The sequence below is a fragment of the Periplaneta americana genome, chromosome 1 (assembly GCF_040183065.1).
Source record: "Periplaneta americana isolate PAMFEO1 chromosome 1, P.americana_PAMFEO1_priV1, whole genome shotgun sequence".
In the NCBI taxonomy this organism is placed as follows: domain Eukaryota; kingdom Metazoa; phylum Arthropoda; class Insecta; order Blattodea; family Blattidae; genus Periplaneta; species Periplaneta americana.
In genome coordinates this window covers 107,303,965-107,318,051 of record NC_091117.1, presented here as the reverse complement: position 1 = coordinate 107,318,051, position 14,087 = coordinate 107,303,965, and the positions used below count along the sequence as shown (strand labels likewise).

General features: G+C 35.0%; 1 protein-coding gene across 5 annotated transcripts in view; it reads left to right on the top strand.

Moving 5' to 3' along the window:
• The window catches only part of KrT95D (phosphofurin acidic cluster sorting protein KrT95D), a 1,059,178-nt gene that overhangs the window by 976,950 nt on the left and 68,141 nt on the right, over positions 1–14,087 (top strand). For all 5 annotated transcript variants that reach the window (XM_069825465.1, XM_069825491.1, XM_069825473.1 and 2 more), the window contains one exon: positions 6,355–6,568. In XM_069825465.1, the coding sequence (XP_069681566.1) occupies positions 6,355–6,568 (214 nt within the window). The remainder of the gene's footprint in view (positions 1–6,354; positions 6,569–14,087) is intronic.

The following is a 14,087-nucleotide window of genomic DNA, read 5'->3' as shown; positions in this document are numbered from 1 at the left end:
TTAAAAACCAAGAACATCGTTGGGGAAATAAAAAAATACTAACAACATTGGCTGCTACACATCAAGGGAATAGCTAACAACACACTTCCAAAACTTGCATTATTATACAAAGGTAAAGGAAAACAGGACTGGGGCATCCAAAGTCAAGATGGATAGATCAGGAACACTTTCATTGCTGAGTTTCCCAGGACAGGACAGTAAGGCTTCTAAACCTAACACATTCAGGATGATGATGATGAAGAAGACAAATTGTGAACAAGTACAATAAATCACCCAGCGCAGTTACTCTATTAGAGCACTTGAGCACGTGAACCCCCAGTAGAAATGTAGTAAAATAACATTCTATATGTATGTATGTGTGTGTTAGTATATATATATATATATATATATATATATATATATATATATATATATATAACAATAGAAAAAGAACGTCATAGAATTATTTGCTTCCGAGTGCTCTAAAAGAAAGGATAAATATTCTTGCACTGCGGCAGAAAGATTGCATTTGTCATCTTTTTTTAAGAGCACGTGCTGTGACACATCACTGGGAGAAAGACTGGTTGACTCTTAGAAGCGAGATGGTGGGGGGTAGTTTTCCTATAAGCTATCACATGTGCACATGCAATTCGTGCACAGGCACCCTGCGAGGATGGCTAGCATAGTTAGTGAGTTAAAGAAACTGCTGTTTTCTAATTTATCGTTGGATAAGCAGTTAGAATTAAAACAAAGTGGTAGAGTAACATCTCAGCTCAATATTGTGCAGGTAATAAAATCCAAAAACAAAGATTTTAAAAGGGAATTTTAATGTGATGTTCATGAAAGAAATGCATGGATTTGCGGCTGTGAGATGACCAATCATTTGTATTGTTTTTCATGCTTGTTATTGAGAAAGAAGGTAGCAAACGTAGTTGGATAAAGCTTGGTGTCAGTGATTTGGTGTACGTAAGTCATAAAATAAATAAACATGAAAGTGCCGTCATACCTTTATTTTCTCCTAGAGTTCAATATTTTAGGGAAAGTGGACATTCATCAACAGCTTACTAGTGCTTATGGCCTGAACATAAAGGTACGTAATGAACAAATCTCGGAAAATCGTTATGTGCTTTCTAAAATTGTCAACTGCATTAATTTTTGTGGTGCATTCGAACTAACACTTTGGGACCACGATGAAAGTGCAGATTCGAGCAATTCACGTGTTTTTAAAGTCCTTCTCAACTTCTCGACAGAGTTAGATGCTTCTTTAAGGGACCATTTTTAAGTTGATTATTTAACAATGCTGTATCAACTACTGGGTTATTTGGTGTCGATGAAATTGGTGATAGTGAGATTAGGCCGAGGATTCGCTATAGATTACCTGGCATTCGCCTTATGTTTGGGGAAAACCTCGTAAAAAATCCCAATCAGTTAATAGGCCCAAGCGGAAATCTAACTCACGCCCAAGCACAGCTCTGGATCAGAAGACAGGCGTCTTTGCCATCTGAGCTACACCAGTGGCTAGGACCACATTACCAGTGCTAGGAATATTCCAGATTATAGGAATATGAGTGGTGCAATCGGTCTTTTGCAGTTACTCATAGAAAACAACTTACAAAATATATTTTCAGAGACTTACAAGCTTTTACTCATTGTTACTACAATAATTTGATTTTTCTCTGTAGTTGTCTTCATATTTATTATTTAAATTTAATGTCAGACTCTTTTCGAAATGAGTTTCATTTCCAGTATTTTGGAAATATTTGTCTTAAATTATTGGATGTTTAAGGTATGTAAGAAAAGGACAATGTTTAAACAGTAGTCTTTTTTTATTATTCATATACCATTGTGAACTCTCAATTTAATAACTCACGACCCGCCTCTGAAATCAGCCATATTGCTAAACATGAGAATTTCTTTGCTTATAGCAAAAAAATCTTAAGCCATTTAAGGATAGTCAGCACTGTTAGCATGTGAGAAATTTTGATCCAATTTTATTCAAGAATTTTAGCAACAAGTTTATCTCCAAAGACTGTAATATCGTATAGTCAGAATCCCACTGAAGATGTCCAGGTTCAACTTGTTGGAGCAGAAGACGATATCAGATGATAGACGACATTAAGATGTATGGATCATATGTGGAGACTAAGAGGAAGGCAGAAAATAGGAAAGACTGGAGAATGCTGGATTTGCAGTGAAAGACCTGCCCTTGGGCAGAACACTATGAATGAATGATTGAATGATATATAAGAAATCAAAAGGAGAATAGCAATGACAGAGGAGTTTTTAATAGAAAAAGGAGCATCTTCTGCAGACCTCTGAAGAAAGAGACTAGTGAAGTGCTTTCTGTGGAGTGTAGCATTGTATAGGGCAGAAACATGGACATTACGAAGATGTGAAGAGAAGTGACTAAAAGCATTTGAAATATGGATATGGAGACGGATGGAGCGTATGAAATGGACAGACAGAATAAGAAACGAAACTGTGTTGGAAATCAATCAATCAATCTTCTTGATGTATCCAGCTATTTGCTGACAGCATAAAGTCCACTGTAGTCTATTCTATTTTTGTTTTTCATGAGAAATGAGGGATATTTTGATCGGTGTTCATTATAGATGTCTGTTGCTAATAGCCAGAGTTGGGGTGTAGTCAATATATTATACTGCAGAGCTGTGTCTTCTGCAACTGGTACTGATGATTTTAATTTACTTCTTTTGTGGTTTATGGATGGACAGTATAGAAGAATGTGTTCCATATCTTCATCTTGATTATTATACCACAGACAAGTAGGATTATCAGAAAGGTGAAATCGGTGTAGGTACAATTGTGTGACAATATGACCTGTTCTGACAATGTGTTGGAAAGAGTGGGTGAAGAATGAATAATGCTGAAACTATCAGAAAACCATCGGTGTAGCTCTGTTTGCCAAGACGCCTGCTACTGAACCGGAGTTGCACTCGGGCGCGGGTTCAATTCCCGCTTGGGCTGATTAACTGGTTGGGTTTTTCCGAGGTTTTCCCCAACTATAAGGCAAATGTCAGGTAATCTATGGCGAATCCTCGGCCTCATCTCGCCAAATATCATCTTACTATCACCAATCTCATCGACGCTAAATAACCTCGTAGTTGATACAGCGTCGTTAAATAACCAAGTAACAAAAAAACTTATCAGGAAGGGGAAAAGAAATTGGCTGGGTCACTGGTTGAGAAGAAACTACCTTCTGAAGGTTGCAATGAAAGGAATGATGAACAGGAGAATAGTTTGGGGCAGAAGAAATATCAGATGATAGACAACATTAAGATATATAAAGCATATGCGGAGACTAAGAGGAAGACAGGAAACAGGAAAGACCTGCCACTATGAATGAATGAATATATATATATATATATATATATATATATATATATATATATATATATATTTGTGTTGCGTATTTGTTTGTGATAACGAAAGCACAGACATTTCTTATACTGTTCAGCTAGCTATTTTTATTAGAGAAGTAATTGAAAACCTTGAAATTACAAAGGAGCTGCTAGATTTTATCTCTGTGAAGGACACCATGTGCTGTGTGCCAAATCTATCGGCCTTATTAATGTAATACAGGTAGTTATTAAGACAACAAATACCATAATGTCAAGTGCTCACAGTGACTTGCCATATCATTGTGAGGTATGGTGTTGCGCCGATAGGAAGTCCTGAACAGGGTTTTTGAACTAAAGTAGGAGATAGCCACGTTATGAATGAATGCTTAAAACATTCCAGTGGATAATTGCAAGATACTATGCGGGTGTGTAGAGTTGTCAGGTTATTTAAAAGATTTGAATACATTCCTTTAGAGTAAAGGTATGATAATTATCGAGATGTATGATAAAATTAGAGCATTTAAGCTAATATTGTACATGTGGAAAAAGCTGACTGACAGAAATACCTCACATTTTTCTCTAAGTTAACATCAGTGCTTGAGTCTTCTGCATCATCTGAAAAATGTAATAGTATGTACAGATATTAGAAGTTCTTCAATTGAAATTTGAAACAAAGTTTAACAGTTTAAACCTTCGTAAATCCAATTTCGAGCTATTTCCCACACCATATCATAATATAGACAACATTGCTTCAGAACTGCAATTTAGAGCTTATTGATCTAAGAGTGATAGGGAACTGAAGGACTACCAGTAATATACAAATAGAACCAGCTTGTGTGAGTTTTATTTTCCCATTCTCACATTAAAGATGTTGAGTATATTTGGCTCCATATACATTTGCTAACACAAGGTTACCAGATGTCCCCTTTTACCGAGAATAGTTCCCAAATTTTTATTTTTGTCCCTGGTCAAAATCCGTCCCCAGAATGTCCCCAGATTTAATAATTTGTACCCAGAGATCCCCAGATTTTCAGTGTCAATTATATGGCTTAATGATTCTTGTGCATTGATGTGGATGAATTTTGGTAATACAACTTCGTTTCTTTTTCATGATGCCATAATAAAAATGAAGATGAGGATGCAACTGTAGTCGAGTCTTCCATTGCGTTATCAAGGCTAATAGAAAAAACTGAACTACCTACTGGAAAGAACAGAACATGATTCCATCATCAATTAAGCAACTTCTGGCATTTTTAAAAGGAGTGGTTCTTATTCCACAATAGAATTCGCAGTGTTTCTTGTGAATTTTATGAGTCTTGAACGAAAATATGAATGTGGAATAAAGAAAATATCGCTCTTTGCTCAAAATGAAGTGAAATTTTTCAAATTTTTTCTGAGAAAATGACTTCTTGTGCTAAACTCTAGAAGTTTGTTGAACTATATGTGTCTTCCTGGAAGTAATGCTTCATTGGAATCTAGAATAAGTTCAGAAACTGTCCGAGGCATGCTTGTTATTTTAACTAATTCCAACATAACCTGTCAGGTACTTGCTGCAAAATTGGGATCTAAAGATCAGCTTAAAAATTCAGTTTTCTGAAAAATACTAGTAGTTTAAGTACTAGGTACCAGTAAGTAGAATGAATAATTCTAGTGTGTAAATAGAATGAGTAACTATTTTAATTCTTTAAATTATGTAAAAACAATACAGTTAAATGGAAAACTAACAGGAATTGTTAAAAATAGTTTTTTATATGTCAATATCTGTCTCCGGAAATTTTGAAAAAAAAAATCTGGTAACTTTACTGTATGGTAGCAATTTTCTTTAAGAAAAATCAACATACCTCGGCAAGGAAATCAACTGTCGAATTATAATTTATAGTGTGCTCTTCTACGTAGTGTTGCTCACGCAGTGGTTCCTAATATAGCAAAACTGGTGAAAGTAAAATGCACACAAAGGTCTCACCTATTAATATATTAGCCTATTCTTCAGTTATTTAAATGTAAAGCTATTAGAAATAATAAGCATCAAAGTAGTTTCTTTGCTGTGGTCAAGTTTCTTTCAGTACTATATTATTATACAATGTAATAAATAGCACATATTATCTTTTTTATATAACTTCGGTGTTTTATTTTTATTTATAATTGAACAATTTAAAACTGTAATTGATAACTTGCAAAGTATTAAATGGTTGTAAGGTGCAACGTGAAATTTATCACATAAATAAGCAGAATTGTTAATGTTAACATTTTTTATTTTAAAATCAGCATATCCCTTTAGAAGATAAATCCATTCTGATAATTCAAGTTTTTCAGGAATAGCAGTTCTTAAATCCACCATGTGCCAACCTGCGTCTCTTTCTTCCTCTACCTCTCCTCTCTATTTTGTTGTGTTACCAATACTTCTCCTTCTCTAGAGGCTAGTGAGAACAGAAGCAGAAACATGACAACATAGAACCAACAGTTGACTCTGGCTGATATAGTGGTACAGGTTTTAATTCTTGATACAGTATAGTGTTGAGAACTAATTCAACAGTGAATAATTCTGAAGAATATTTCTTTATATTTCGTCAAACGTATTTGATCGAAATAACACAGTCTTGTCCCTCTCTTAGGGAAACAACAAAAAACAAGGGATAAACACGCAATCCTTTTATCTACTCCCCTGTCCGAAATCAAGTTCACTAATTTGTACCGGGTAGCTATAGTACTATCATTTAAACTGCAGTAGAGAACTTATTTAGGAATAAAAGAGTATTTTGAGAGCTTGCTGTATTGTACGGGTATATGCATTGTGGGCTATGTTTTGTGTTTTTGTGTGCACCATTCTGGAAGTGTGAAAAGCTAGTTAGCTTATATGTTAAAATTCAGTGATTTTGTGACTTAAACACCATTTTTTTTAAATTTCTTTCAACTGCCACTTAATGAAATGGAAATTTTTATAGACTGGTTAGTGAACATCTAAATAGATCTCACTTTTGAAAGTGTTTAAAGATGAGAGATGTAATGTTGCATACAGGAAACAACTCATTGGCTCGCTACCTCAGCAGTCTAGATGGCGTGTACGCATCGGCTTTCTCCGCCGAGACATGGAAGGAACTCCTAGAACGGGCAGAGCTGCAGAAGACAGATTGTCAAGAGATGTTAAACAGAGTTCATCGATACCTGCACAGCGCAAGTGCCACCATTCAGCTCCCCATAGCTGAGGCCATGATAACGTACAAGGAAAAAAGGTAATTCATGTTTATCTTGCTTTTGCCCTTTCTAGACTAATATATTTCATTTTTCTGTCAATTAACAGTTATTAATTTAATACTACTGTAACACGTTTTTATTTGTATAAAACAACATCTTTTGACTTTTATGATTCATAAGAACCTCTTCCATTCTAATTGTTCACAGTTTACAATTTAATTAATATTAGTTCTGTTATTATTGACGTTAATTTTTAATCACGTTTTTGTTGGGAAGAGTTTACAGTTGCTACCTTGTTGTCATTAAAGTTATATATTTACCCCTTGTAAGGTTATTTAGAGACATAGGAGGTTGTGGACGAGAACTTATGGGTAGTTAATTTCATTTTTCATTTTGTTGAAGTTTTGACCGATAAGCAAAGTACAATAAGTTAGGATTAAATGGGTCCGTCTAATGCTTATAAGCTTATAAGCATTAGACGGACCCATTTAATCCTAACTTATTATGGGTAGTTGTTGCAATTCAAGAAGACAAAAATTATAGCTACACTAAAGACGAAAGGCAGGTGCCTCAGGTGCTGGATAAAGAGTAGCACCAATCAGCATGGCAACTTGTTGATGACAGCCAGCATCTGTCTGACACCATAAAGAACAGGCTGTCCACTAACATTATTTGATTTGAACTTGCTAGCTGAGCGTGCATTCCTCCAGTCAACCCACATATTCTGCAACTTCAAGCAGATACATTGCAAAAAAATTTTGAGTCGCTAGCTGGAGATATTTAAGCAGTACAACAACTAAGTCACTTAATTGAGTAATTGAACTGTATGAATCAATACGTGCCTTAAAATTGTCGCTAGTTAGCTTTTCTGACTGATTGTTTGCACTAGATCAGCAGTTCCACGGAACTAGGATATATTTTCAAACAGTATTTTAACTAAGCTTAACTGTATCATGTTCTCTGATTTTTTATCATCTTACTGGAATATTTTTTTTTTTTTTTTTGTTTTTCTCAAACTTTCGAGACACAGGGTTGAATAGGATTCAGCTCGTCTGAAGGAATTATCTTGCCTTGCAAGTCTTGCATGCCTATTCGATATTTCTAGTTTTTCAAATTCTAATCTCCTGGGTACAAATTTAACTTTATTCACTATCCAGGATAAGACTGAAGCAATGATAAAGAAATTTAAATTGTGGCCTTGTTGAGTTTTCACTCGAGAATTCGATTCATTTCCCACCCTCAGTGACTTTCTAGCAACACATGAAGAACACTCTTCTGTTATCTTTGGAAGTGTAAAAAAAATCATTTATTGACATTAAAATTAAAAGAATATTATCCTTCCTGCAATGGAAAAGAACAACGGAATTATATGAAAAATCTCTTCTTGATGACAAATAATAGTTTGGCCTTCAAAAAATAAGAGAGGCTATAAGAATTATTAGAATTATCTTCTGATTCGAGCTTAACAATTGTGTTTCCTACAACGTCCCTTTTGCATTCTTACCACCCATGTATTTCGATGTTTCCTCTGAATTGCAGTACAACACTTAATGCCTTTTGCATCAGCATACATAAATGTGAGGGTACATTTTCTCCTCTGGTCTTCTTGAAGAATAAATGTAGAAGTAAACTTAATGTTGAGGTAGACTTGTGTGTCAAAAGTATCTACAATTTGAGCCAGACTTTGCAAACAAACATCAACCATCCCACTGATAACCTTACTGTAAGTCTAAGAAACTGGTTTCATTTTTCACAGCAGAGACATGATATAACGTAAAATAACTTTATATTTTCAGATTATATATCTAAAAGCTAAAACTGAAATTTCATATCGCTGTCAATTTATTAAGGATGTTTAATTTACTACATTATGCCAATGTTCAATGAGGAGAACATGATTACTGGCTTAAATTATACAAAACATTTTGGGGGTCCGTGACACTCAAAAGATAGGGAACTACTGCATTAGAACATTATTGATTATCAACTTTTGGAACAAAGTAAAAAACATTAGCAGTCATGTGTCGAAAGAGAACAAAGAGACAGATGAGCAACCCCAAAAATTATTGTTATTGATGTCATAATGACAGAACAGAATGTAAAGAATATGAAAGTTAAGTGATTAAAATACACCGTGGTTACAAATTATTCAGAAGGCTATATTTTCATCAATATTGAAGATAAATACATGATCTTACCACTATTTGAAAGAGGGAAGTTTGAAGTTTTATACTGATCTTAGATACACTCAATGTGAGCCCACATATAATACAGCCAGTGATTCCATTCTTGCCAAACCCTCTCAAGCATGTCTTGTGTGACATTCCTGATTGCTGTGTTAATGCACCTTCTCAATTCGGTCAACGTCACTGGAAGTGGAGATATGTAAACATTGTCCTTGACGAATCCCAACAGAAAGGAATCACATACTGTGAAATCTGGTGAACGAGGTGACCATGTGCAGAAGGTGCTGTCTGCTTCTGTTGCACGACCAATCCATCGACTTGGTAGGTGTTGATTTAGGTACCTCCGGACGCCAATGTGTAGCAGCTCTGTCTTATTGGAAAATGAACTCCTGTTCCTCCTCATCCATGAGTTGTGGCATCAGCCATTTTTCCTAAATCAATACCTACCAGGTCAATGGATTGATCGTGCAGCAGACACAGACAGTACCTTCTGCACATGGCCACTCCATTCACTGGATTTCACAGTGTGTGATTTATTTCTGTGAAGTTTTGTCAAGGACAATGTTTACATTTCTCCACTTCTCCACGTTGGCCGAATTGAGAAGGCACATTAACACAGCTATTAGAAATGTCACACAAGACATGCTTGAGAGGGTTTGGCAAGAATGGATCACTGCCTGGACGTCTGCCATATTACACGTGGGGCTTACATCGAATGTATCTAAGGTCAGTATAAAACTTCAAACTTCCCTCTTTCAAATGGCGGTAAGATCATGTATTTATGTTCAATATTGGTGAAAATATACCCTTCTGTAATCGTCCAATAATTTGTAACCACTGTGTATAATAATAATAATAATAATAATAATAATAATAATAATAATAATAATAATAACAACAGCAACAATAATTATTACAATTATAATAATAGCAACAACAAAACTAAGATTGAAGGTTGAAACATCTTAGTCTTGCTATGTATGTATGTGTATGTATTTATTCACACTGCAATGGGTATATACCCGGTGGCAGTGGTAACTAATTACACTCAATAAAGACAATAATAAACACAATTAATAAAAAATACAATTAATAATAATAATAATAATAATAATTAATACTAACAATAATTAATAATAATAATAATAATAATAATAATAATAATAATGATAATAATAATAATAATAATGATGATAATAATAATAATAATAATAATAATAATAATAATAATAATAATAATAATAATAATAACAGGGAACATCCTAAATTAAATGAAGTACGATCAGTTAAAATAACATTTAAAGTAAATCTAATTTGTACCTTAAACCTATGTTCGAACTAAAACCCACGAGTATGATATGTTCATATGTAAACAAGTACCTTTCAACACTACACTCATTTCGCTGTCAACTCACTCACTGCACTGGAACTACGACACATTTCACTGATTCTATCCTGATTTCACTAACACTTCAAAAACATTTCACTGTTCAAATACTTTGCACTGCTACTATAAACTATAAAGCTTCACTGACAGGAACACGTTTCACTTACTCATACACTTCACTGACACAACACACTTCACTGACACAATATAATTCTTCACTGATAGAACACTTCAATAATAAAATATAAATTACGCCCTTTAAATACTGTGTATAATTATCGTCTATTAGTAAAGTCCTTAAGCCTATTTTTAAATACATTTTTGGTTGTTGGTAAAGCCTTTAGTAAGTCTGCAGGTAAAGCATTCCAGTCCCTGATAGTATGATTGAGAAAAGAAAACTTTCCAGTGTCCGTCCTCTGTCTTCTTTCCCTCAATTTATAAGAGTGGTCGTTCCTTGAAGAGTAATTTGGCGGCTGCAACCTATTTTTTATTTCTCTCCAGGCAGGCTCACCTCTGTATGTTTTAAACTGTGCGCATAATCGAATTCGCGTTCTCCTGTCCGTGAGTGTGTCCCATTTTAATGGTGAATTTTTCCAACAATACTTGAGAGCCCATTTTTTAATCTTTTCCAGTGTCTTAATATGTTCTAGTCTATAAGGATTCCAACATGCAGCACCATATTCCATTACTGGACATACTAGTGATTTATATGCAATCTCTTTGGATTTAGTACCCTCATCACAAAGTGTAACGCTCTCCATGCTTTTCCCGCTGTGTCTGTTACATGTTCCCCCCATCCGAGATCGCTGCTAAATGTTATTCCGAGGTATTTACATTTGTTAACTTCCGGAATGGTTTCACCCCCTAACGTGACTGATTTTCAAGTTTTGAGCTAACAAAACAGGAAGTAGTTTTAAGGGTGATAGGGGAGGGATAGTAAGTATAAAACTAACATATTGCAGAGGAGTGGAACAATGATTCAATCGGAATTCTCATGCAAAATGTCGTGTGCTAGTGATAAATTGGCAACATGGTCAGGGACATGTGCTACATGTCTTCCCTTGTCAGACTGGATGAGTTATACTCATATATTGCTTTGAGCACTAGCCACCAGTTTTCTATAAAATCTCTACCATTATTACTGTTAAATTGCAGCCAATACTTCTTCTGTAATATGTATCCGTAATTTAAATGTATTGGTGATAAACTTAAGCTCTGAACAAACTCTAAATCTCATGCTACTCAGTAGCTTTGACTGACAGACAAAAAGTCGATTTCGGTTTATTCATTTCAGAGACTGAAAACAAATTTATGATGATGATGACTAAGTTTTTTTTTCCTCCCCTCATTAGTGTACATTGTCCCTTATACTGGGACTCTCTCCTAACTGAATTATAACAGTTATCTCAAGTTTCAGCTTTATATTTTGGTTATGTTTGAGGTATGCAAATTGGATACCGGTAATGATCATTCTTAGTTCTTTTTTTCTTGTTAAAATTCTTGAAAAATTAATCTGCCAGAAGTTTGTATAATCAGACATTTCCCGGCATTACTCTTCATTATCATTATTATTGGACTCAAGGTTAAAAAAAAACAGTTTGAATTGTGTTTCACACATTGTTGCATTTCGTTGCTGATTATTGATAATCAGTACATGGATTATCTCAAGATTCATGACTATTGTCTATAGATTTTCTCTTGATTTATTCATGTCCATATAGGCCAGTTTCTGTCGGATGCTTTTCCAATTCACTGCAGGCTAAAGCAAGGAGATGCACTATCACCATTATTTTTTAACTTTACTCTAGAATATGTCATTAGGAAAGTCCGGATAAAGAGAGAGTTTGGAATTGAACAGGTTACATCAGCTTCTTGTTTATGTGGATGACGTGACTGTGTTAGGAGAAAATCCACAAACTATTAGGGAAAACACGGGAATTTTACTTGAAGCAAGTAAAGAGATAGGTTTGGAAGTAAATTCCGAAAAGACAAAGTATATGATCATGTCTCGTGACCAGAATATTATACGAAATGGAAATATAAAAATTGGAAATTTATCCTTTGAAGAGGTGGAAAAATGCAAATATCTTGGAGCAACAGTAAAAAATATAAATGATACTCGGGAGGAAATTAAACGCAGAATAAATATGGGAAGTGCGTGTTATTATTCGGTTGAGAAGCTTTTATCATCTGCTGTCAAAAAAGTCTCAAATTTAGAATTTATAAAACAATTATATTACCAGTTCTTCTGTATGGTTGTGAAACTCTCACTTTGAGAGAGGAACAGAGGTTAAGGGTGTTTGAAAATAAGGTGCTTAGGAAAATATTTGGGGCTAAGAGGGATGAAGTTACAGGAGAATGGAGAAAGTTACATAATGCAGAACTGCATGCATTTTATTCTTCACCTAACATAATTAGGAACATTAAATTCAGACCTTTGAGATGGGCAGGGCATGTGGCACATATGGGCGAATCCAGAAATGCATATAGAGTGTTAGCTGGGAGGCCGGAGGGAATAAGACCTTTGGGGAGGCCGAGTCATAGATGGGAGGATAATATTAAAATGAATTTCAGGGAGGTGGGATATGATCTTGCTCAAGATAGGTATTGATGGCAGGCTTATGTAAGGGCAGCAATGAACCTCCGGGTTCCTTAAAAGCCATAAGTATAAGGATTGTGTACAGAGTAGCTATATATTTAATACTAATCACACATTGTGTAGATGAAGTGCATACGAGTAGTAAAATTTAGCATGTGTTCTCCCAAATGAGCAGTGGTCTTAAGACAGTAAAGCACTGAGCTTGTGTCATTAAATGAGACAATTTTCTGAACACATAGTCTAACTTACTATAACTTATATCACAATCTCTAAATGACGATTCTCTTCTTGTCTCATGATGATGAAAATGTCAACACTATTATTGCCCTTCCATTCATCTGTCACATACATTCTATCTTTCAATTTCTGTCATAAATAAAAGTTATGTTGAATAACTCTTCTCAGGTTCTCAGCCAGGTGAGTTGAAGATTTGCTTCCAAGCTTTCGACGGCTAGCTCTGCCATCTTCTTCATTCCCTGAAGAAGATGGCAGAGCTAGCCGTCAAAAGCTTGGAAGCAAATCTCCAACTCACCTGCCATTCCCTGAAGAAGATGGCAGAGCTAGCCGTCGAAAGCTTGGAAGCAAATCTCCAACTCACCTGGCTGAGAACCTGAGAAAAGTTATTTTACATCATACACCGGGAAAGCCTCAAGTCATACAAAAGTTATGTTCTCTGAGAAATTAGAAGTGTGTGTAGTTGCATTGTTCTCCATCAAATACCTGTTAAGTTTTCTCTTCCTTAAAAGTAGTGAGAAGTCAGTGTGTCATAAAGATATCTGGGCTAATTATTCTGTATTCACTGATTGCATTCGGAACTCCGATTTTTATGTCATATTGTTAGCAGTTTTTAAGTCAATATTGGCCTTGTTCAGTCCGAATATTTTTTACAAAATTTTCTCTAACATATTCATTACATATCCTATTAACAGTAGGTTGATGCAAAAGTTCATAAAGTTTCTCTCCGTCATCACAACATTGGATTGTTAGGAGATTGTTTATCATTTGTAATTTGTTATTTGGAGTGCCATGTCTGTAAATACGCCTTGAATTTTGCTGATTTCAAGAAAACTTGTGATATTTGTGGGCTAAAGAAGATGACGTGTCAGGTGGATATATTCTTCTGTTTGTTAGAGGAGCAAAGACAGTTGAGGTGGCCTAAAAGATTTGTGCCGTGAATGGAGAGAATGCCATTAGAGAAAGCACTGTAAGAAAATGGTTCTGTCATTTCAACACACAACACTCCATCCACAGAAGATGATATGTGTCTGGTGAGATAAAGAAGGCGTCATGTACTACACATTGCTTCCCAGAAATGTAATTATAATTGCTGACATTTATTGCCAACAACTCAGATGCCTTGGGGCCACAATTGAAGAAAAACTACC